Consider the following 23,598-nt stretch of genomic DNA (forward strand, 5'->3'; position numbering starts at 1 on the left):
CGGAGGAAATTTTGCCAAATCTGAGATTGATGGAAACCCCTCGCAGCCCCCATCAAACGTGCTTCATGGGATAGTCCCACCTTGTCTCAAAGTTGCTCAGCTTAAATTTAGCAATAGATCTCTGGAGCCTTGACAGATAAATAGGGTTATTCTCCCTGTGCTTCGTAGTTCAGTCTGTGGTAGCCAAAAATCAGGAGGAATTGGATAACACCTCTTCAAACTAACGTATTTTATTCAAAGGCAGAAGTTTTCATGAACGTCAGCTCATTTTTTTCCCCTCTGCCCCCCTCTCTCTCCTTTGCATTTTGAAAAGTGAGGGTTTTTTCTTTTTCTCCTCTTTCTTTTAAAACGTCGAAAGAAAACAGACCTGCCCCTTTTTCCCCCCCTTCTCTTTTTGCAAAAGACCATAACCATCTCAAAGTTTTTTCCCCACTTTGGAAAAAAGGTTTTCACAAAAAGCAGGAAACCGCAAACTGTCATAAGCTGGGCAGATCTCAAAAAACTTAGCAGGGTCAGTCATGGGATGGGAGGCCAACAGGAAATCTGTAGGTTAGATGGAGAAGGCCGAAAACGTCCCCAAGAAGGCCGCGCAAATTGTACCCATAGAATTGCCGAGAAAACCACATGGATGGGTCCAAGAAATAATCTGGAGTGGAACTGGGCTGAAAGGAGACTTCACCTTTTTAAACATCGTGCCCCTTAAATTCCCAGTTGGAAGGAGATATCTTCTGAATGCTCCATCGTGTAAAAAGAGGCCTTAGGTAACAGTCCTTTCCCCACCTCCAGATCCACACTGAATTTCTCCAAATCCAATATTCTATAGACATCTCCTTTTCTAGCTGTTTATCTAGTTTATTAGGGCCTTTCTGATTTTTCTCTCTCTCCTTAGCTGTCACACTTACAGGGCTCCTAAACCCCCTCCCACTTATACCTGTGAACTGAAAGTGAGAATTAGGATTAATGACACCTTTCTGCCAAAAGAAAGGAGAAAAGGATTTGCTGGGGGGGGGGAGGTATAAATTAAGGAAATACTGTATTAATTTATTTTGGAAGTGGCTTGTGAGTGACCTAGCCTAGTCGTGATCCAAAGCATCCCGGTGTGGAGCAAAACCAGGCATTTTATTCTTTGATATCTGGCGCTTGGAGACAGGCTCTCTGTCAGATTCCTCAAACAAGATTACGTAAGTTTTATTGATCAGGGCAGTGTGACATGCGGTCAGAGTAACCTCGAAACGTAGCTTAGAAACAGGACTGTGATCCCCAAGCTTCAGCAAGATAGAGCAAAACCTTTTAAAAAGAAGCTTGTGGAAAGTTCTCCACTAATCTTAAAACGCACGAAAAGTATGTCGCTGTGGGGTGGGCCACCTTGCCTGCAAATAACTCACATCAGCATATAATGCTTGCTCTCCTTTTACCCTCACAACGATCTTGTAAGGTTGAGCGATGCAGTGACCGACCCCAATTTAGCCATTGGAGGTAGGTAGGACTGAATGAAACAGGTGACCTACAAGAGTCGAATTTCTCAAACAGTGGATGGTTTGGGAGTCCAGAGACATGGAGCTTAGGAAGGACTCAGCCCTTCGGTACAGGATTAGGAACCTTATGAAGCAAGCATGGGTCGGGGGTGGAGATATTACTACTGTAGCTGCTTATTTCTTTCGAATTAGGAGAACTGAGGGACCAACTGGGTAGAGTACAGTAGAAGATCTAAGCTGAGTTTTAGCCACCTAAAGAACCAGGACAGGACAGGATAGGTGGAGGGGTAGAAAGAAGGATGGAGCAGGGGGCCATACTCAGCACATCAAGTCCACTGTTGACCACCCTGAGGTGATTTCCAGTTCCTGGGCTGAGCAGACCCTTTTCCCATCACCTGCTACTTGACCTTTCTAGTTGGTCCACAAAGGGTGGAAGGAGGGCCTTGGATACGCAAGGCAGAGAATCCATCCTTGGACCTGTAAAGTGGAGAAAGCCTAAAGATCTTAAACCTTCTAAGAAGATAAGACTAGGCCCGTCCTAACCCAGCAGTAGCCTTGCCCTTCATGAATTTATCCATTTCCCTTTTAAAGCCTTCCAAGTTTCTAACCATCACCATCTCTAATGGGAATGAAGTCTACAGAACCCAAGAAAAAGCTGACACTCCTAGACCTGTTATTGTCCTAAGATCTTTACAGAAGGAGAAAGACCAAGTACTGCTCATGAAGGAGTTGATCCACGTCTTGATCTTCAGGCTTCAGAGAAGACAAGGCTCGCTGCCCTCATCCGAGAGCCAAATCAAAGCCCTGCCAGATTGCAGAGATGGGCTGAAACGATTGTCCAAATTCTGAACGTGGCCTTCAACCTCCAAAGTTTGAAGGCCTCGGGTTGGACAGCAGGCGGCAAAGCACCGAGTCTCCTGCAGCCGTGAGCCGTCCGTCTCACACAGCTTGATCCTGAAACTCGGTTACCAAGGATGTTCGGAAAGTGGCTGTTGTACACATCTCAAGGCAGTTGAATTTCCTAAGTGGATTACGCGATGCCTGGTGAAATATTTTCCTTTTGTTTGTCCTCAATTTGCTGATTTCATTAGTTCTCGCTGCAATCCTCGTCTGTAGCAAGGGAGAGGGCGGTGGAGGGGAGGGATGGGAGAGATGGCGGCTTCTCTCCTTCCCGCACGCACTTTGGAGTCTTCTCAGCAGGGCCAACAGTGGGGAAGAAATTCAGTTTCATCCATGCCCTTCTTGTGGCAACTGACTGAATCCCCAACTTCTCATGCAATCTGTGCACCCAAGAGCCATTTTCTGCTCAGTGAGACAACGTCATGCTTCCTCAAAAGATCTGTCTGTTGCAAACCCCAATTTGTAGCCCCGACTTGGGATGTTATCTCCCTTAGGGGTCTGCTCACAAGGAGTGCAGGTCTCTGTAAAGGAATTTGGAGCTGACCTTGGGAAAAGAGGAGCAATGAATGAGCCACTAAGGAAGGACGTGCAGAAAAAAATTATCCGGTGCTTTAAAAAGAGGAAAGTGTGAGCGAGAGACTTAGAATAACGCCGCCTTGATTTTGTTTTGTATCGGGGCAGAGCAAAACTTGGAGAGGCTTGCCAGATTCTGTTATTCTTAGTACAAGATTCTGGAATCCTTGCCATGCCTGTTTCTTAACCTGTCCTACCTCAAAGGGCTAAAACTCTGTCTCTCTTCTCCCTCCTTTTGTTATTCTTCCCATTTGCAAATTGCAGAAGCACAACAGATCATTTATTTTGAGCCATGTTTCTCAAACTTAGCAACTTTAAGCAGTGTGGACTTCAGCTCCCAGAATTCCCCAGCCAGCATGGCTGGCTGGGGAATTCTGGGAGTTGAAGTCCACACCACTTAAAGTTCCCAAGGTTGAGAAACACTGATTTTGAGGGTGGGCAACCTGCATCTATAGTCCCTATATAATTTCTCAGCATCCCAGCTTTGAAATTTGGGGGCTGAATTTCAGTGGAGCAATTTTGTGAAGATGTGGGATGGTTTTAAGGGGGGGCTTGGGTGCAACACCTCTCCAGCACCTCTCCCTCCAAACCCAGAAAGAAGCCGCAGCAAAACATTTGAGCTGCACCCATTCCCATGATCTCACCGCAACACTCAACAATAAAGGAGCCAGCAGTCAAGAAATGTGCCGCAGAGTCGCACTTGATGGAGCAGCCATGAAGGCCTTGGAAAAGATACTCAAATGCCATGATGTGTCTATGCGCACAACGATCAGAATCGTGCAAACCATGGGATTCCCTGTGACCTTTTATGGAAGCGAAAGTTGGACTTTGAAGAAGCAGAAGAGGAGGAGTATTGACGCCTTTGAACTTTGGTGTTGGAGAAGACGCTGAGAATACTGTGGACAGCCTAGAAAACAAATCAATGGATCACTGAACAGATCAGCCAGAGTTCTCCCTCAAGGCACAAATGATCAGGCTCAAACTCTCCTACTTCAAACTCATTTTGTGAAGACCCAGCTCTCTGGAGGAGGCTCGGATGCTGGGAAAGGAAGAAGGAAGGAGAAGAAGAGGACGACCAGCAGCAAGAGGAATGGACTCAGTTACAGAGAGGATGAATGCACCACTGGAAGACCTGAAAGACCAGGTTGGGGACAGATCATCATGGAGAAAATCGATGTGGTTGCTAAGAGTCAACACCAACTTGATGGCATGGAACTGGATGGCATGTCAGCACCAACTTGATGGCAATCACTGCAACACCAGATGGTCTTCTGAGGCCTCACATGTCCCCCACTCCTGATTTTTGCCAGAGGATGATTTGCCAGTGCTTTTGGAACTAGGAAACGGCCCACCCCTAATGAATTCATTTTGGGAGGAGTAGGTGCCAAAGAATTCAATAGGACTACTTCCAAGTTGATGCCTTAGAATATATTTGCAGGCACGGTTTCTGCTGATTTTGTTAAAAATAGCACTTTATTGAGCAAACTGGGTGGAATGAGTCAAGGTGCAGGGATATCTGTGGGGGGGGGGAAGAGGCACATGACGCGCAGGTGTGATGGCATCATTGCATAAGTGGCACTAAGTATATCGGTAACCCTGGTGGCTTGTATTGAATGCCTAAATTTGGGGAAGAACATGCCCAAAATTATCAGAGGGGAGAAACTGAGATCCGAGATGTTCAGCCAGGCATGGCTGTTGGGTTCCTCTCACTTACCTGCTGTTTTTAAACCCCCGTTCCTTAAGCCTTTCCTTTGGATCGAAAAGTAGAAAATCCCTTTGAGAAAGTTTGTCTTTACCGGAGTGGAACGTGCATTGTGGATTTTCGGAGCAAGGAGCCGTCAGAATTTCCCAGTGCTCTCATTTTAAGCAGTATAACAGGCAGTGATTACCGTTTCTCTCTCAATGTTCGGTGCGTGTGTACATTTTGGGATGCGTGGGTAAGAAATAGGGGTTGCGGCTCATTTTGGTGCATTGTTGTAAAACAGGGAAAGCCTGGAGAATTTCTGGGGATGTGGAATTGCTCTTTCCTGCATATAGGCTGCCTGGCAAGGCAGCAGCACCTAACTGTTCCTGAAAAAGCTGCACAGGGTCAGACCTGATTAGTACTTGGATGGGACACCACCAGGAAATCTCAGGGCGGTAGGCTAGACATCTTGGAAGAAGGAAATGGCCAACCATTCCCGTGCTGTTGCCAAGCAAACCCTGTGAACGTGTCCTTGAAGTCCCCCGGAGTTGGCTTGGACTCCACTTAAGCTTTCTTTGCTTCTGTGGGGCAGCTCCCTGAATGTGGGACCGTTCAGAGGTTTGCAGCTCCCAGAATTCCCTGCCAAAGGACCTGCTGGCTAGGAATTCTGGGAGCGGCAGTCTCCACATATCTTTCAGATGCTTGGTTGGGCCAGGCTGCTATTTGAATGTCATTATTTGCCCTGTGAGGTAGTCCAGACAAGAAGCAGAACGAGGAGTACTAATTCTATCTTTATTGTAAGGTTGCATTAACAGAATCTTGCAAGACTGAAAGCATTTCTCCCCTCCTTTCCTTTTGCTCTCTGGAAAACTCGGGAGGGTCCCTTCTGAGATGCTTCCCACGTCCCCTTTCTTTCTGGGGGCTGAGATACTGTTTCCGCGGCAGTTGTCCTGTCTGCAGCTCTTCCTCCTGTCTCCCAAGGTCGTTCCCACAGACCATTAGAGTTGTCCTTTGCTTTCATTCACTTATATATCTCCCTGGGGGACAACCTTATATGAGGGGAAGCCTGTACAATTCTGAGCCCTTCTTAAACACACCCCAATTTTTCTCCCACCCCCTTTTTTCTTCCTCCCTCTTTGCTTTCGCATCCCTTACAGGGACTAAATCCTTTCTCCTTCAGAGTTGCAATTCCCCTATCCCTTTTTTCTTACTGCTTCTCATTCCATCTGATAAAAGAGCATTTGCTCTTGAAATTTCTCCCAAAGGATGAGAGCATTGGGGGGGTGGGGGGGGAATGGGGTCTTCTTGCCCTTAACGAAGCAAAAAGATGGCCAAAAGGTACGTGTGAATGTCCTTTTTGGGGAAAAAAATGTCTGCAGCGTGCCTGGCTTTGCACTCTTCTGTTCAGTTGAGAGGACCCCTTTGCGGGGGGCTTTGGGGGAAATGTGAAAAGGAAGGGGAGCCTTGCGGGGGGTGAGGTGACATCCTATGAAATAACAGTATCAGTACTGGCCCTCTTCACTGCTTCCATCAAAGAAAGTAAGCTTAAAAACGTCCCCAGAGGAATTCAAAGGAAACTGGGACGCACCCTGAGAGCAAGCAGGGAAGCAGAAGAAAACAGGTGATAAATTGTTTCAGCGCAGGGTCACAGGAGAGGAAATCTGTCTTTGTAGCTGGCATCTTCATTTCCACAGCAAACCGCTAAGAGAAAAGGGAAGGGGGGAGGCGGGACAGGCACCCTGTGGATTTTGGAAACAAATCAACAACCTGACAGTGAACGTAGGCGTCCGGTGGGGCCCTGGGTTCAAGCTAGTCCAGTCCTAGCCGACTTGATTTTTGTTTTCCCCAAGCAATGTGGCAGGGCACGATGTGGATACTGTTGAGTTTCTTCGGCTAACAGCTTAATATTCTTCGGTTGTCTTCCGTTGCCGTTTCAGGGGTGTGAAGGGCACACCGCGCGGAAGCCATGAGCCCCGTCTGTCTGCCTTTCATCTTTCTACTGCTGCTGGAGAGGATGTCTCATGCGCACTTCCCCGAAGAATCGGGGCCCATCAGCATCGCTCTGGAGGACTGTAAGTGCCAGGAGCAGCCGCGAGGCAACAGCTTTGCCCAAGAGGTTTTGCAATCAGTTTTCCAAGGGGGGGTATCCCATTGAACTATTGGAGAATTCCCCCCCCCCAAAAAATTTAAATCTCCCCCCTTCACTGCTATCTTGCAGCTGTGAACCAATTTTAGGACTGTGCAATGTTTTTACATAGACATATACATATTCATATCTCTTCTGTGAAAAAGAGCACTGGGGTTGGCCTTTCTCTTGCAGACGCTGCCTGTGGCTTATATCTGCAAATAATTTTGGTTTTGCAGACTCCTGAGGGGGTCTTGGGGGATTCCCCAGGGGTTCTTGGACCACGCTGTAAGAAACACTGGTATATATTATGTACTGCTCTACTTCCTCCTGGGATTCTGTAATGTGTGGCTGCATTAACCTGAATAACCGCGAGGGGGCAGCAAAAGATACGGAAAATGTGAAACCTTTGCTGCCCTTTAGTGGCTGTTTGGCTTATTGCAGCCCAATTATGGTAGCCCTTTCCTGCAGGACCAAGTTTGTTGGAAGTCTGGAGCAAGGAACAGGGAGTCCAGCAGGCATGGGGGGCCAGCAGGCCCCCAAGTGGCTGCCTCCCCTGTTTGCACTCTATTAAACCCCTGGCTTTGTCATCTTCCAAAATGCAGTCATTCCTCTGCAAGGATGGGGGTTGCAGACTGACTGGGTGAACCTTTGCAATGACCTTGGGAGACAGGAGGAAGAGCTGCAGACTAGGCAATGGTCAGATCAGAGGCCAGAAGGAATGGGGGCATGGCAAATCTTTCGGAAGGGACCCTCCCTAGTTTCTTGGGCTGTAAAGGCAGGGGAGAGAAATGTACTTCTTGTCTGGACTACCTTACAGGATTGATGTCAGCCTTGCAAGGTAGTCCAGACAAGAAGCACATCCAGGAGTACCAGCTCTATCTTTATTATAAGGTTACATTAACAGAATCTTGCAAGTCTGAAAGTACATCTCTCCCCCGTCCGCTTTACAGTCAAGAAACTAGGGAGGGCCCCTTCTGAGATGTTTGCCACACCCCCATTCCTTCTGCAGGCTCAGCTGCTGCTTATCTGACTGTTCCTTGTATGCGGCTCTTCCTCCTGTCTCCCACGGTCATTCCCACAGACCATTACATCTTTGCATGGAGAGGAGCAGGGATTTGAACCCACCCTGATCCAGACCTGATCCTACGTCCATCAAAAATGCCAGGGCAGTCCCCGCTTGGCTCTTCCACATCCTGAGGTTGGATAACTAGACCGAGAAGGCTTTGGGTAGTCCCCAGTAATGTCCCACCCACTTTTTCTGGATTTCCTGCAGATGTGAAGCAATATGCCGTCTTCGTGGGCAACGGACTGGGCCGGTTCGCCAGCCAAGACGGTGGGGCTGAGCGCCTCCATATCCAGCGGATGCTCACAATCAACAGGACTTTGTTTATTGGGGAGAGGTAACCTGATGCAATCTCGTTCCCCTTTTTGACTTTTCCGTGGCATCCGACGTTCCACAGCATGGCCCCCTTTCCAATTTTGAAACTTTCCCCTGATAAGCAGCTGCTCAGGGTGGCCAGCCAAGTGTGTCCTTATGCCATCTCAGATACACTGCCTCTGATGGTGGAGGTTCTATCCATTCTACACTGCTAGCTGTAGCCGTTAGTTGGCCGAGGTGGTGTGACAACACGGAGCGCTAGTTCCAGTTGGTCTGAGAGAGGTCAGAAATTTTGCAATCGAAGAGGATTGGATTGGATTGGATTGGAAGCAGGAGAAACTTGTCAATAGGACTGAGATAGACCCTTTGAGTCAAAAGTCATTTTACAGAGCTGTCTAGAGCAGTGTTTGTCAACCGTGGCCACTTTAAGAGGCGTGGACTTCAACTCCCAGAATTCCCCAGCCAGCCATGTTGGCTGGGGAATTCTGGGAGTTGAAGTCCACAGATCTTAAAGTCACTGAGGTTGAAAAACACTGATCTAGAAGATTAAAAAAATCTATTTTATGGGGTTACTAAGGGTCAGCGCCAACTTGATGGCATGTAGTCAGTCTAGAAGACCCCAAATTATAAGAGTTGTATAGAAAATAGGATCCTCCTATGCACCAGAATGAAACCATTATTGGTGGTGACTTGGAAGAGGGGCCTCGGTTAATACAGACGTTCCACCGTTCAACCTTTTTCTGATGCATATTGACCAGGGGCAGAAAGGTTCTCTTCCCATGCTCAGAGACCAGTGGATTTGGGGGCAGGCAGTTGGGGGCAGGCAGGACCCTCTTCCATCTTCAGATGCCCTGGATGGGGGGCTCGCACCCCAGAAGGTAGCTTGCAGAGGTCTTCCGATGTACAAGGACAGTTCAGAGTTGGCAAGTGCAGGATGCTGAAAGGAAAAGCACTCTGCCCGTGCCCCAGTCCCCCCTCCACCAGCTTCCAACGAGGCCGCAGCCCCTCGGTGTGGAAGGGTAGCCTGCAATCCTGGTTAAAGGAGCCCGTGTCCGCAGCTGGCGCGGCGGGCAGAGGAAGGGGAAGGCTCCAGCTGCGCGAGGGGATTGCAGAAGAGTCGCCTGATTCTGAGTCAGTGGGCCGAACGGCAGAGCCAGTGGCCTGCTGCGTCGCCATAGCAACCCGCGGTCCACGGGAAGCGCATCAAAGGGAGAAGGAGGAAAAGCGAGATAAATGAGCAGCGGTGGGTCACGGGAAGCAGCGGGAAGACGGGAGAGGTTTTCGGCAGGCTGCAGAAAGGAGACTCTTCTGGCTGGGGCTTTTCCCAGCGGGCCCCTCTCGGATTGGGACACGGCCCTCCTGGAATGAGGTCTAGCGACTTGCGGCGCCACCCGGCGGGGTGGCTGGGTCCCGCCTCCTGCGCTCCATGGCTCACGGGCCGCTTTCTCCGACGGTCGACAGCATGGCACGCCTCCCGTTGCCAGCTAGGACCTCGGCCGGGCCAAGAGGCGTTGAACAATGATGGCATGGCCCTTGCAGGGCTGGGATCAGGGAGGGCGTGACTGGCTGCCTTTTCCATTTCCCATTGTGCCCAGCGAAGCTTGGCATCGGGGCCTTGTGGGGATGCTCAAGGGCAGACACCAGCGTGCACGGAGGGGGAGCGTTGATTTAATTTATCAGTGCACCCAGTGACGTCACAGGGAAGCACTGGGAGAAGTTAGTGGCCACTTCTTCGGTGCATGTGTGAATTTCACATAAGTGGACTTCAACTCCCAGAATTCCCCAGCCAGCCATGCTGGCTGGGGAATTCTGGGAGTTGAAGTTCAGACACCTTAAAGTCGCCAAGGTTGAGAAACACTGTTCTGGAGGCTGTGGGGGTTTGGAGGAGGAAGAACCGACTGATTTGATCTACCAAGGCCCAGTGGCTGTGGGTGTTAGGACCCCCTGGATCAAGGACTCTTCATCCATACTCTTGGATGGGGTGCCCAAGAGTGGGGCGCAATTTGGGGGTGTCGACCCAGTGTGCATCTGCTGTAAAAGGAGGCCAACGGCACGGGAGGGATAAGTAACGGTGTTGAAAATAGAGATGCCAGTATCATAATGCCCTGATATAAATCAGTGGTGCCACCACTTCTGGAGTATTGTGTGCGGTTTGGATCGCTGCACCCCCAAAGGGGCTGGAACAGCTTTCCCATGAGGACAGGTTGTGATATTGGGGGCTTTTTAGCCCAGAAAGGAGCAAACGAAAGGGGTCATGATTGAGGTGTATAGAGTTCTGCCTGGTGTGGATCAAGCAGACGGGGAGAAGCTGTTTTCCCCTTTCCAGAATAATAGAACCAGAGGTCACCCAGTGAAATTGAATTGTGGAAGAATCAGGTCAGACAAAAGAAAGTATTTTTTACACAATGGTTAATTCGACTTTGGGATTTGCTACCAGGAGATGTGGGGCTGGTTACCCGCTTGGCTGGCTTCACCAAAGGGTTGGACCCATTCATGGAAGTCAGGGCTCTTAGCCTTGATGACCGCGAGGCCTCCTCTGAAGGGCATCTGCTGGGAGACCGGTGGGCTTCCCTGGGCAGTTGGTGGGCCTCTGGGAGAACAGACTGCTGGGCTAGATGGTCCGAGGGTCCCCTCCACCAGGGCCCGGCTTCTGTTCTTCTGTCCTCTTGGACTCCCAGCTCCTGATCAAAGAGCAGGTGGCCAAGGTTTGCAGAGCTCCATCTGGACAGGGAGGCCCTTCAGATGGTCACTCATGCCTGGTCACCTCAAGGCTCAAGTACTGCAATGCACTCTACATGGGGCTGCCCTTGAAGACCACTCCAAAGCTTCAGTTGGTCCAGAATGCAGTGGCGTGGGCAGTGATGGGCATGCCTTGGTGTGCCCGTGGAACACCCCTGCTTAGTGTGCAGTACTGGTTGCCAGTTTGCTTTCAAGTGCAATTCAAGGTGCTGGCTGTTACCTATAGAGCTCTACACGGCATAGGACCTGGTTACTTGAGGAACTGCCCGTCTCCCATGGTTTCCACCTGGCTGGTACATGCCAGCAGGGTTGGCGTGTTCCGAGTCTCTTCAATTAAACAATGCCATCTCTCAGGACCCAGGAAGTGGGCCTTCTCTGTCACGGCACCTGCCCTCTGGAATGAGATCCCCCCTGAAATCTGTGGGGCTCCCACCCTGTTGGCGTTCTGAAAAGCCTTGAGACCTGGTTCTTCTCCCAGGCCTTGGGGTGAGACAGAGGGGGCCCTTGGGATTTTTCTGTTTATTGTGCCTGGGCCCCATCTTGGTTCTGGTTTGCACTGATTTTTAAGTTATTACTTGTGAACCGCTCAGAGTCCATTGTCTAAACTGAAATAAAGAAATGAGGAGTAAAAAATAGCAGCCAAAGAAATTAAAGGCTTCAGACGAGGAAGAAAAGAGGAAACGTAGCTAAATCAAGTTTGCACCAGCATGGTTCGCTTTTAGCCCCTTGTAAAACATGCTTGCATCCTCACATCCCATCACCACTTCACATGTTACCTTCTCCCCTCTCTCTTTATTTTTTTTTGAGGATTTCATCAGCTCCATCCAAGCACATTTTTCTCTGCCTTCCTTCTCCTCTCAGCTAGTTCTCTCTTCCTTCACGTGTTTGTTCTGAAGGTATTCCCAAATGACAGAGGGTTATTTTCCCTTCCAACCAAGGTGCAAAAAAAGGGGGAAAAATGAGGTTGGATCTTGGATCTGTTTCAGATTGTTTTGATCCTTGACTATTCCACTCAACCATAAACAGCCAACAGGATAACGCAGTTGGAAATAAAAGAGATCACCCGCTGGAAGATGATTGGATGAAGGCGCCCAAAGAGTGCACGCTTTTAAGGTTTCCCACTTTCCCCATCAACGTAACTTCGGGAAAATAGATTTTTCGACCCTCATTGCATCCAAGATCAAACACTGTAATAGGCAGCGTTTTCCACTGCCTATAAGATGTGAGCAAATCTCTCTGCAAACATTTAGGAAAAAAGCTCTCCTTATTTCTTATTTCCCATTCCTCTGAGACTGATCATTGAGGCATTAGATCAGTGTTTCTCGAACGTGGCAACTTTAAGATGTGTGGACTTCAGCTCCCAGAATTTCCTCCAGAAGCCCCATTTCTGCTGTTCAGGTTCCCAGATCTGCAATTCAGCGAATGATATTTTCTGAGTTGGTGCAGGATCGCTTTGTCTTACTACTGTGCTGTCACGGTGCCACAATGTTTGGAACAATTGCAGATTCTTCACCGGCTTCGCAACCACCAGCCCTGTAACCTCTTGCTGAAATCTGGGAATTAATCTTTGGTATCGAGGGCATCTTTTAGAGTTGAGTTAATGGAGCCCCATAACCTCAGATAGCTTAAGGTCCAGCCAGAGCAGCAACGGCTTTTCCAAGTTGCAATTCTTCAAGCTCCAGATACGATCAATCAGCCGCATGCAATATGTTTTCAGGCTTGCAGAGTAGAAAATAAGGAATGTGGTCTCCTTGGGGCCAAACACTTGGCCTTCTCTAGCTTAATTAGGCTAAAATATTGCCGTCGGAGATGTGAAAATCAAATCATGCAGAATCCAAGAAATTGGCTGAGAGGGGAAATTCTTCCAAAGATTCTTCAGTTTGGAAATTAGGTCCTGAAGGTGAATACATCAGAAGAAAACATTTAGGTCAGCCCTAAATTAAAAATAATAATAAAAAAATCCTTCTCAGGAACAATTCTTTGAAGTTCCCTTTTAGATAGAGGTATACTTTCTCCTTAGTTTGACCTTCCCTCCCTCCCTCCCTCCCTCCCTCCTTCCTTCCTTCCTTCCTTCCTTCCTTCCTTCCTTCCTTCCTTCCTTCCTTCCTTCCTTCCTTCCTTCCTTCCCTTCCTTCCTTCCTTCCTTCCTTCCTTCCTTCCTTCCTTCCTTCCTTCCTTCCTTCCTTCCTTCCTTCCTTCCTTCCTTCCTTCCTCTCTTTCTCCATTTCCTTCCTTCCTTCCTTCCTTCCTTCCTTCCTTCCTTCCTTCCTTCCCCATTTCCTTCCTTCCTTCCTTCCTTCCCCATTTCCTTCCTTCCTTCCTTCCTTCCTTCCTTCCTTCCTTCCTTCCTTCCTTCCTTCCATCCTCTCTTTCTCCAATTCCTTCCTTCCTTCCTTCCTCTCTTTCTCCATTTCCTTCCTTCCTTCCTTCCTTCTTTCCTTCCTTCCTTCCTTCCTCTCTTTCTCCATTTCCTTCCTTCCTTCCTTCCTTCCTTCCTTCCTTCCTTCCTTCCTTCCTTCCTTCCTTCCTCTCTTTCTCCATTTCCTTCCTTCCTTCCTTCCTTCCTTCCTTCCTTCCTTCCTTCCTTCCTTCCTTCCTTCCTTCCTTCCTCTCTTTCTCCATTTCCTTCCTTCCTTCCTTCCTTCCTTCCTTCCTTCCTTCCTTCCTTCCTTCCTTCCTTCCTTCCTCTCTTTCTCCATTTCCTTCCTTCCTTCCTTCCTTCCTTCCTTCCTTCCTTCCTTCCTTCCTTCCTTCCTTCCTTCCTTCCTCTCTTTCTCCATTTCCTTCCTTCCTTGCTTCCTTGCTTCCTTCCATTCGATTTATATGGCCAACCATCTCAAATACATTTATTTATTCATTTGTTTGTCAAATTTAGATAGCCGCCCATCTCACAAATGTGACTCTAGGCAGTGTACAGTAAAACCAACAATTCAAACAGTCTTAAATAACCATTACAAATCATTAAACCTAATCTAAACAAGTTCGTGGAAGAAAGTTCACGACTCTAAGCAGCTCACATCATTAAAAACAAATATACAGTTCAAAAAAATAAAACAGGAAATGAAATACACCACTGGCAGAGAATCATAAAAATAAAAAACCCTCGACATAGCCAAGAGACCCATTCATGAGATGGGGGGTTGTATAAATTTGCTAAATAAAATAATAAAATAAAATAAAGATACAGGCTCTGTCTCACACTTGGGGCTCTCTGTCTCTCCTCCCAACATCCTCAGCCTTGCACATCGTAAATCCTGTTTTGGGTATATTATTTTTATCTATTTATGTTTTTAATGGGACTTATAAAATCGGGGCAATGTGGCTGAGATCGTGGGGTAACGGTGCGCAGGTGCACCGTTTGTAAAAGCGCATGCCTGTAGCTGTGGGTCCAGCTGCTCACGGTTGCAAAAGGACCCTTTCTTACCTTTGCCAGAAACAACTTTGAAGGCAAACGGACCGTGTTTCTATTGAACCAAGGTGGCACCTGGTTTGCAAACTTCAAAAGCCTGGCGTCATCCGACGACCACTTTGCCAGAGCCCTCGTAAGGGCTCATCATAAAATTCAGTCTAAATTCCCACTCCCGATGTTATTCTGCTCACTCTTGTTTGCACTGAACTGGCAAGAGTCTTGTCTGGAAAGCTGCATCAGCATCAGTGCCCTGAGCAAAAAAGCCATTTAATCATCATCATCATAATTTATTAAATTTATATGCCACCCAACTCCCAGTGAATCTGGATGGTTTACAATTTGTTAAAAAAAAAAACATTAAAACAAGGAAACAAGACAAAATACAATTTATAATTGGAGGCAAGGCTCCAAGCTCATCCTCGCTTATTCTGCCATCGTAATTGTGGCTTTCCCCAAGTGGAAAAGAGTGGGGCTGGATCCAGCTTGGTCTACCCTGGCCCCATTTTTCTCCCACAGCCAGCAAAGAGAGCAGAGCAACTGCAATCGAAAGGTACACTGCTCCAGAGAGTGGAGGCTCTACCTCCAGCCCCAACGTCATCCCAAATTTCGAATGAATGCACATTCAATCCATTGCCTGTTGTATAAGCCGGAGACCAGGGGTAGTCAACCTGGGATCTTCAGGCTGCAGAAAATGAAATGAAATGCACGCGATCCAATATCGGGTGGGAGGTTGTGGTCAAAACAGTCAAGATGGCATCTGTGATCGAAGCGCCACCTGTTTCCTCCCAATGCACATAGAAACCAGAGCTTTGATCGCACCATTGCAGCTGCCATCTTGACTTTTTTGCACCCACCTGGGGTCTCCTGGCCAATACCCCTCCCCAAATGACCCTACTGCAATTTTTAATGGGGATGAAGGAGGAGGAGTAATGAAAGCACCAGCAGCAGCAATTGCATTCACCGCATTTTGATTCCTGGCAGTGTAACGACGCTTGGTTTTTGCCCTGTCCTGCCCCACCCTTGGGTCCTGCCCCACCTCTTCGTCCGTCCCATTGCCCCACTGCCACATTGAGGGCAGCCTGAACAGCGCTGCCCCCTCCCATCCCGGGCCGCAGCGTCACCGCGACGCACCTCGCTCCCTCCCCGCAGCGTCGATGAGCAAGGCGGGGTGCTTAACGGTCCAGCGTGCAAAACGAGGGCCGTGTGAATTCTGATCCGGAGCGCTTGGAGTGGCTCCGGGCTATCTCTGGGCCCCTTCCTCACCCCAGCCTGACTCGCTGCAGGCTGCAGCCCGCCGTGCCCCGCACAGGAGCCCATTTGCGGCTGCCGACCGTTTTCGCTTCCATTAGGGCTCAGCTTCCCGCCGCAGACGCTCAGAACGAGCGGCCGGTGGAACGAAAGTGCTTTGATGCTCTCCAGTGGCTCGTTCCGCTGACTCAAATTGAGAGCCTCAGAAATGAAGTGGCCTGTGGCTTCTTTGCTCCAGCGGAGCCGCCACGCTCGATTTAATTGGGATGAATAAAAGTTTAAAGAAGGACAGATGTGCGCAAGGTGGAGATCATCCCCCGGAGCACGTGCTGCCCTTGAATTGCAGCGGCAACAGCCGCTTTGGAGGTGAAGCCGAAAGAGGCCAGCCTGGTGTTGTAATTGTCTGGCAAGAGAAAGCAGATGGGGTTCAGATGGCGGCCCAGAGCACGCGGTCCCCAACCTGGTGCCCTCCCAATTCGATGGGACCACCGTTCCCAGAATCCCATGCAGGGTTGGGGATCCTGGAGTTTGGAAGCCTAACATGAGATCAGCTGCTCTAGATCATTGTCTTTCAAAGTTGGAACTTTAAGATGTATGGACTTCAAGTTCTCTGGCTGGGGAATTGTCAGGTTTATTAGCTACAACCTCTAGCAAGAATCCCCCCAGACTGAAACCCCAGCTCCCAAGCCAGCCAGCCACAACACCGTGAATTCCTCAGGGAGGTGCCAGCCTCATCCTCTTGAAGTTCCCACGCTCTTGCGGTGAACTAAGAAAACGCTTATCTCCCTGAGCCTGGCCTTCATAATTCCATTCCATCACAGGAATCCTGGGAGTTGAAGCCCACACATCTTAAAGTTGCCAAGTTTGAAAAACACTGCTCTAGATGATGCTTTATTATACCTTTTAGCCAAGCTGACCAGGGATCTTGGAGGCTAGGGTTAAATCTCCATGCCTAAATGGTGGCACCCTACAGAACAGGTAGTTCTCAGGTTATGACCATTCATTCAGGGGCTGTTCAGAGTTACGACGGCTGAACGAGTGGTACTTATGACCAATCCTCGGAGTTCCAGCTGTCACAGCATCCCGCGGTCACAATGTCTGACCTTCCCAAAGTCAACGGAGAAGCCAACAGGAAGTCGCAAGTCGCATTCCTATGAGGTCCTTGCTTAACGACCTGCATGGTTCTCACTTAATGATGGCAACTGGAACTGCCGTCACTAAGTGGCACGGTCATGTGACATTGTGCTTTACAACTGTGTTGCATAGTGGTGGAAATTTCAGTCCCAATTGCCACTGTAAGCCAAGACTGTATTATCTTACATGTAATCTTGAAGTGCCAGATGACTGGAGGGGAGCATAATCTTCAAAAATGGGGGGGAAAGGAAGAGAACATATTCAGCAAAGTACAGACCAGTCCATCTGGCATGGAGACCTGGGAGGATTTGAGAGGAGATGATCAACAGATTGATCTATCAGCCTCTTGAAAGCATCCAATAATATCAGAAGGTAGCACAGATTTGTCTTGAACAAATCTGGCCGTACTAATCTGATCTCATTTTTTGACTGGGCAATTTCCTGAGTAGATTGTGGGAACGCTGTGTAGTAGATGTAATAGATCTTGACTTCAGCAAAGTATTGGACAAACTGCTCCTTAAAACGCTGATTAGAAAGCTAGTTAAAGATAGGCTGAATCGCACCTGACTTGAAAATTGTACCAAAGGGGTGTTCATTAAGAATCTCATCAAACTGGATGAGTGGGGAGCGGCCAAACGATCGGTTCTGTTGAAGTCCACACCACTTAAAGTGGCCAACTTTGAAAAACACTGCTCTAAATCATGATTTACCCGATTGAAGACCTGGCACTTGATAAGTTGGTCCAAGCTATATTTCTCAGTTATAGCTAGAGGGAGCCTCAGTGGCCAGATGCAGTGTATCTGGATAAAAAACATTGGGGATGAACAAGGGAGGGCTGTTTCCATCTTGCTTTATTTATGATGCCCCTAAAAATGGGCTGGGGTTTTCTTTTACATGCGTGTGGCCACCATTTTGACTTTTTTGACCACCACACCCTGCAGCCACTGTTAGAAACAAGCTGGTAGGACCCTCCCCGGGCTTGCTCTTCTTAGAAAGAAAGATGCCGATTCATTTTTCTTTCTAACATCGTTATACAAAGTGCAAACGTTCATGTATCAAGCAAGAGGCTGCTTAACCTCTAGTACAGGGTTTCTCAACCTTGGCAGCTTTCAGACGGGTGGACTTCAACTCCCAGAATTCCCCAGCCAGCCTTGCTGGCTGGGGAATTCTGGGAGTTGAAGTCCACCCGTCTGAAAGCTGCCAAGGTTGAGAAACCCTGGTCTAGTATATGCAGATATATTTAAAGAGTTGATAAGCCTTTAAGCTCCCCCACCAAGAAAGGCTGCAGTCCTAAATGTATTTACCTGGGATTAAGTCCCATTGAACTCAGCAGCGCTGGCTTTACCGGTCAGCCTGGAGCGGGCTGCAGAGTGGCACCAAGCGGGAAGAACAATGCCCAAATTGTGGGGCATGACAAGAACTGCTTTCAGCGTGCTCAGTCTGAGGCTTCTGCGGGTCTCTTTGCTGAAAGAGAGGCCTGCCAGCTGGTGCTGCGTTAAAATGATAAACGGGGCAAGAAGACGCTTTTGCATCGGTACCTGGAGAGGCCCGTCGTCCCCTGAGGGGTGCAGTCAAAGAGCAGAGATTTCGTTGGCCTCCAGCGACCATCTGTCTGGCCAGGAGATGCAACGGAGCGTTTTTCACAGACTTAAAATAAGTTTTTTTTACAAACCCATGGACCCCCTTGAAGTCTTGATTTCAGTTTCAAGTTTCTGGGGTGTTCTTGCTTTGCAAATGATTTTTTTTAATTGCAGACTGCTCCAGCCTCTCTTTCTCTCCTTCCTTCCTTCCTTCCTTCCTTCCTTCCTTCCTTCCTTCCTTCCTTCCTTCCTTCCTTCCTTCCTTCCTTCCTTCCTTCCTGTCTTTCTTTCTCCCTTTCTCTTGTTCTCTTTCTCTCTTTCTTTCTTCCTTCCTCCCTCCCTTCCTCCCTTCCTGTCTTTCTTCCTTCCTCCCGTCCTGTCTTCTTTCCTTCCTTCCTTCCTTCCTTCCTTCCTTCCTTCCCTCCTTCCTTCCTTCCTTCCTCCCTTCCCTTCCCTTCCCTTCCCTTCCCTTCCCTCCCTTCCTGTCTTCTTTCCTTCCTTCCTTCCTTCCTTCCTTCCTTCCTTCCTTCCTTCCTTCCTTCCTTCCTTCCTTCCTTCCTTCCTTCCTTCTTTCTTTCTTTCTTTCTTTCTTTCTTTCTTTCTTTCTTTCTTTCTTTCTTTCTTTCTTTCTTTCTCCCGCTCTCCCGCTCTCCCTCCCTCCCTCCCTCTCTTTCTTTCTTTCTTTCTTTCTTTCTTTCTTTCTTTCTTTCTTTCTTTCTTTCTTTCTTTCTTTCTTTCTTTCTTTCTCTTCCTTCCTCCCTGCCTGCCTCCCTCCCTCCCTCCCCAGTCTGTCTGTCTTTCTTTCTTTCTTTCTTTCTTTCTTTCTTTCTTTCTTTCTTTCTTTCTTTCTTTCTTTCTTTCTTTCTATTCCTGCCTGCCTGCCTGCCTCCCTCCCTCCCTCCCAGTCTGTCTTTCTTTCTTTCTTTCTTTCTTTCTTTCTTTCTTTCTTTCTTTCTTTCTTTCTTTCTTTCTTTCTTTCTTTCTTTCTTTCTCTTCCTGCCTGCCTGCCTGCCTGCCTCCCTCCCTTTCTTTCTTTCTTTCTTTCTTTCTTTCTTTCTTTCTTTCTTTCTTTCTTTCTTTCTTTCTTTCTTTCTTTCTTTCTTTCTCTTCCTTCCTCCCTGCCTGCCTCCCTCCCTCCCTCCCAGTCTGTCTTTCTTTCTTTCTTTCTTTCTTTCTTTCTTTCTTTCTTTCTTTCTTTCTTTCTTTCTTTCTTTCTTTCTTTCTTTCTCTTCCTGCCTGCCTGCCTGCCTGCCTCCCTCCCTCGCTCCCTCCCTTTTTGGCTTGTTTTAAACTAGACCGGCTGGCTTGTATTTGGGGGGCTTTCCAAGTGCTGAAACAGGAAGAGGAGATGCCATGGTGTCTCTAAATGGATTTCCTCCTTGCCCCCTCCCTTCTTTCCATGCAGGGATAACTTATACCGGATCAGCTTGGAATCTGCTGCGGCCGGAGAGATGCGCTACCACAGGGTGAGTGCTGAAGCTTTTCCATCCTGCTGCTCAGTTGGGAGATTAACCAGCTTGCCACCAATTGTAAAGAATAGTATTATTGCCATTGCAGTGATATGCAATATGCATGATACGGTTGGCAAGGCGGATATGTTCTTAAAGCTGCACGCTTGTGGCGCGCAGCCCAGACTGGTTTATTCAGGTGTGAACTTGTGAAATTTACTCGCAAGGAAGTGAACCTCTTACAGCAGGTGGCTGAACCCGGCCAGCTTTGTCTGACCTCAGAAGCTAAGCAAGGTGGAGGCAGATGAATATTTGGATGGGAGACCATGAGGTGATCCCAAGGCCATAAGCTAGCCTGGGAAGTTGGGGGGAAAGAAATCTGCCCAAATCACAAACTAGTTCCCCATTACTGCTAAGAATGTGTGGTTGGTCCATAAAGTCGCCAGGAATCAATCTCAAATCAAAGGCAAATTTAGCTTTAAGGTCCAAGCCAATGCAGGACTGTTTTTTTTCCCCCTTAGCCAGAAACGCTGGTAGAAGAATCCTTATTTCAGCAGAATATTTGTGCCGGGTTTTCAACCCGCGGTTTGTCCATGCCTGACCTCCACTTAGCCCCAAAGTTTTTTTTAATCCCAGCATGCAGAAAGTGAGCATGTCAGGGAGAAACCTAACCTGGGAGCCTGACCTGCTACCTTTCCACCTGCGTGGATGTTGCTTATGTTGTGATGGCGGGGTATTCTGTCCCGTGGGCTCCCTGTCTGCAATCAGAAGCGAGCAGTCTGTGCATCTGCTTGGGAAAAATGGAAGGAAATTGAAATAATGGAAGGAAATTCTCCGGAGCTCAGCCAGGCGGCTGCTGAAATGAAATCTGGGCCTGTTAAGGGTGGAAATCATGGATGGAAAAATTCCCTGTTTCCCCCCAAAACTAGAACAATGTTTCTCAATCTTGGCAACTTTAAGATGCGTGGACTTCAACGCCCAGAATTCCCCAGCCAGCATGGCTGGCTGGGGAATTCTGGGTGTTGAAGTCCACGCATCTTAAAGTTGCCAAGATTGAGAAATACTGAACTGGAAGGACCTGGCGTTTTTTTCTCTGGTTTCTCACAGCAGCAAAAAGCTCAAGAGACAGAAATTGCAAAGAAATAAGGTTTGCCTGAGCGTTAGGGAAACACTGCCTAAGAATCAGACTCGCTTTAGCTGCCACGGGCTAAAACATAAAATTCCTCCCCACCGTATTTCCTTCAATAGCGTTTTGGGATTTCCTTCCCGCTTGTGAAATGAATCTCTGGATTTGCAACTGCTCAGGTAAAGTTAGAGCTGGGTTCGGTGACCATTACAGCACGCCTAACAGAAAGATCTCAATAAGTATGAATGTAATATATCATTATGATTATTATTAATCAGTGGCTGCCCACCTGCTTCCAAAGAAATTCTCTGTTCCTGTATACTCCAAAACACTTATCCAGATCCTGTTAGAGAGGAATAACCGCCTTTTTATTGTTATTTTTGTAAATTCTTTCGGCTGTTTAATTCTCCCATTGCTTACCGCCAGTAATTTAATTTCCAAGACGCTTGCTCGTGTTGGGACATTCCCGTGGACCTTTTAAAAAAGAAATTATCCATTTCTTCCTTCTTTTTTATATGTCTGAGATAGGGATATATGAGTGGCTCTCCAGAGGATCCAGAATGGATCAGAATCAAGTCTTTTTCAGGGAGACTCTTGGAAAATCCCATACAAGGAAAAAGCATTTTGCATTCTGTAACAATTTTAGAACAATTCAGGAAATGTCACGTTTTTCAGCCCACTGGTTAAAAGCAAGACTAGATTAACAAACCCTGTGAACCAATATGTACATATTCAAAAATATACTATACACACGCACACATACAAAAACGAGTTCTCTTAGGGAAAATTGCATACCCAAAAAAAGCATGTTTTTGGCAGAGATTTGCGAACTTAAATGCATATGCTTGGAAAACTGTTCGCCAAATAGAAACGTGATCAGTGCAAGCTAAAACAGAAAAGGCCCTCAGTTTGAAAGATTGCAAACAAGAGGAATAGAAAAACTCAGAAAAGGTACATCTATCACTGATTCTCGGAGGTGTTGCTGAATTGTTCTTTTCGTGGCGTCTAATACATTTGAGCGGTTCTGAATTTGCATATAAACCTAGAGATTAATCTAGGCAGATTTGATGCAGACCGAATTAAATGCTATCAGCTTTTTCCTTTGAACTTTTTTTGGGGGGGGATTGAAGGACACCTTGGCCAGCAACAGTGGGGGTTTGCAATTCCAGATGTTTTTGGGGGTAGGGGGGTCATTTTCCTAAACGATCCATAGTGCCCTTTTTTCACCTGATTATTTTTCGTCGTTCTGCTCTTGACACAGAAAATGACGTGGCGATCGAATAAGCAGGATATCAACATCTGCCACATGAAGGGAAAACACGAAGTAAGTAAATTATTCCCATCACCATCCTCTTTGACGTGCATCTCCTGCTTTTCCGCTGGAGAAGCACAAGCAGACACGGATGCCGCTCCAAAAAGCCGTAAAAAATCAAACCGAGATTAAACTAACCCAGATTAGCATGTGGAGATGAGCACCACTGGGTTTTTAACAAACCGGGTTAGGCTCGTGCAGCCTTTTTGAACAGCAGAAGCGGGTCAGGAAAGGGGTAAAATTCTGCAACGGCTGCTGGAGAAAACTGTCTTCCTTGGCTAGGTGTATGGTTATTTTTCTTTTTCATTTGGCTACCCAGACTCTATCCGGGCTCACGCAACTCAGATCTTGTTTTCAGGAAAGCCCTCCTGTGCAGCTGGAATAAATGATGCATTTCTGACAAACTTGCTAACCGTGGGCATTTTTGGAAAGAAGGAAGCGGAAGGTCTGCTTTGCTCCCACACTGCTTCGGCAAAGCTGGTCAGTTTTCCTGCCGCGTCTGTTCCTGTGCAACGTGCAAAGAAACAGTCGGAGCAATGCAACACGTGCCGAATGTCCAGGCAGGCAAATTGGGTGTGTTTCACACCAGCCCCGTAGAAATGGAGGTTGCGCCAAGCTCTCAACGTGGCCTTCCGTGGGGTTTGCTTTGGAGAAGCCACCGGGGAATCCGGGGGAAGGCGCAAAACCTCTTTTGCCATAATTCAAGATTTTGCATCTCAGGCTGTCTCTGGAAGCTGCAAATATTCTGCCAGGCTGACCTGCTCTCCTCGCCTGGGGAAACACCGAGTTGGCGGCATGGATGGATGTCCGAAAGGAAGTGAAAAGAAGCAAACAGGAGAAAAGAAAAAACGGATGCAGAGGAATTATCAAAATTCATTCGTTCATTTCTTGAGCACAGTGTTTCTCAACCTTAGCCACTTTAAGATATGTGGACTTCAGCAACCTGGAGAGGCTAACACATTTGAAAGGAGTAATAGAGGAATTGAGTTCATTTAACCTAGAACAGTGTTTTTCAACCTTGGCAACTTGAAGCCATGTGGACTTCAACTCCCAGAATTCCCCAGCCAGCCATGCTGGCTGGGGAATTCTGGGAGTTGAAGTCCACACAGCTGCAAGTGGCCAAGGTTGAGGAACCCTGCCTGAGAAGATGGGATTGCTTGCTTCTCTTTGTTGAGTTCAGAAGCTAAAACCTGAATTCCTGGGTTCAAATTATTTTTGCAAAAAAGAAGGGGATTTCTTTTTTACATTAGAAACAGCTACCCAAGTTCATTAGTGGACAGATTCAATATTGGCTGATGTTTTTAAGCAGAGACTGGGTGAATCTTGGATATATCTTCCAGGCCTAAGATGCTCTAGGACAATGGACCTCGCAATGTTGATTTACAAACGTAGCTTTGCAACGCTAAGGACTAGAAACTTGGAATAAAATCATAGGATTAGAAACAGGCATTTAGACCATCCGGT

General features: G+C 47.7%; 1 protein-coding gene across 2 annotated transcripts in view; it reads left to right on the plus strand.

The window, feature by feature from the left end:
- The window catches only part of SEMA6B (semaphorin 6B), a 148,421-nt gene that overhangs the window by 86,247 nt on the left and 38,576 nt on the right, over window positions 1-23,598 (plus strand). For both annotated transcript variants that reach the window (XM_088149321.1, XM_088149322.1), the window contains exons 2-5: window positions 6,570-6,704; window positions 8,034-8,160; window positions 19,654-19,714; window positions 22,084-22,146. In XM_088149321.1, coding sequence (XP_088005447.1) covers window positions 6,599-6,704; window positions 8,034-8,160; window positions 19,654-19,714; window positions 22,084-22,146 — 357 coding nt within the window. In that variant the 5' untranslated portion in view covers window positions 6,570-6,598. The remainder of the gene's footprint in view (window positions 1-6,569; window positions 6,705-8,033; window positions 8,161-19,653; window positions 19,715-22,083; window positions 22,147-23,598) is intronic.

Source organism: Python bivittatus, unplaced genomic scaffold (genome assembly GCF_059951505.1).
Source record: "Python bivittatus isolate LINGU-HERP-01145 unplaced genomic scaffold, Pbiv_v1 ctg000580_np1212, whole genome shotgun sequence".
Classification (NCBI taxonomy): Eukaryota; Metazoa; Chordata; class Lepidosauria; order Squamata; family Pythonidae; genus Python; species Python bivittatus.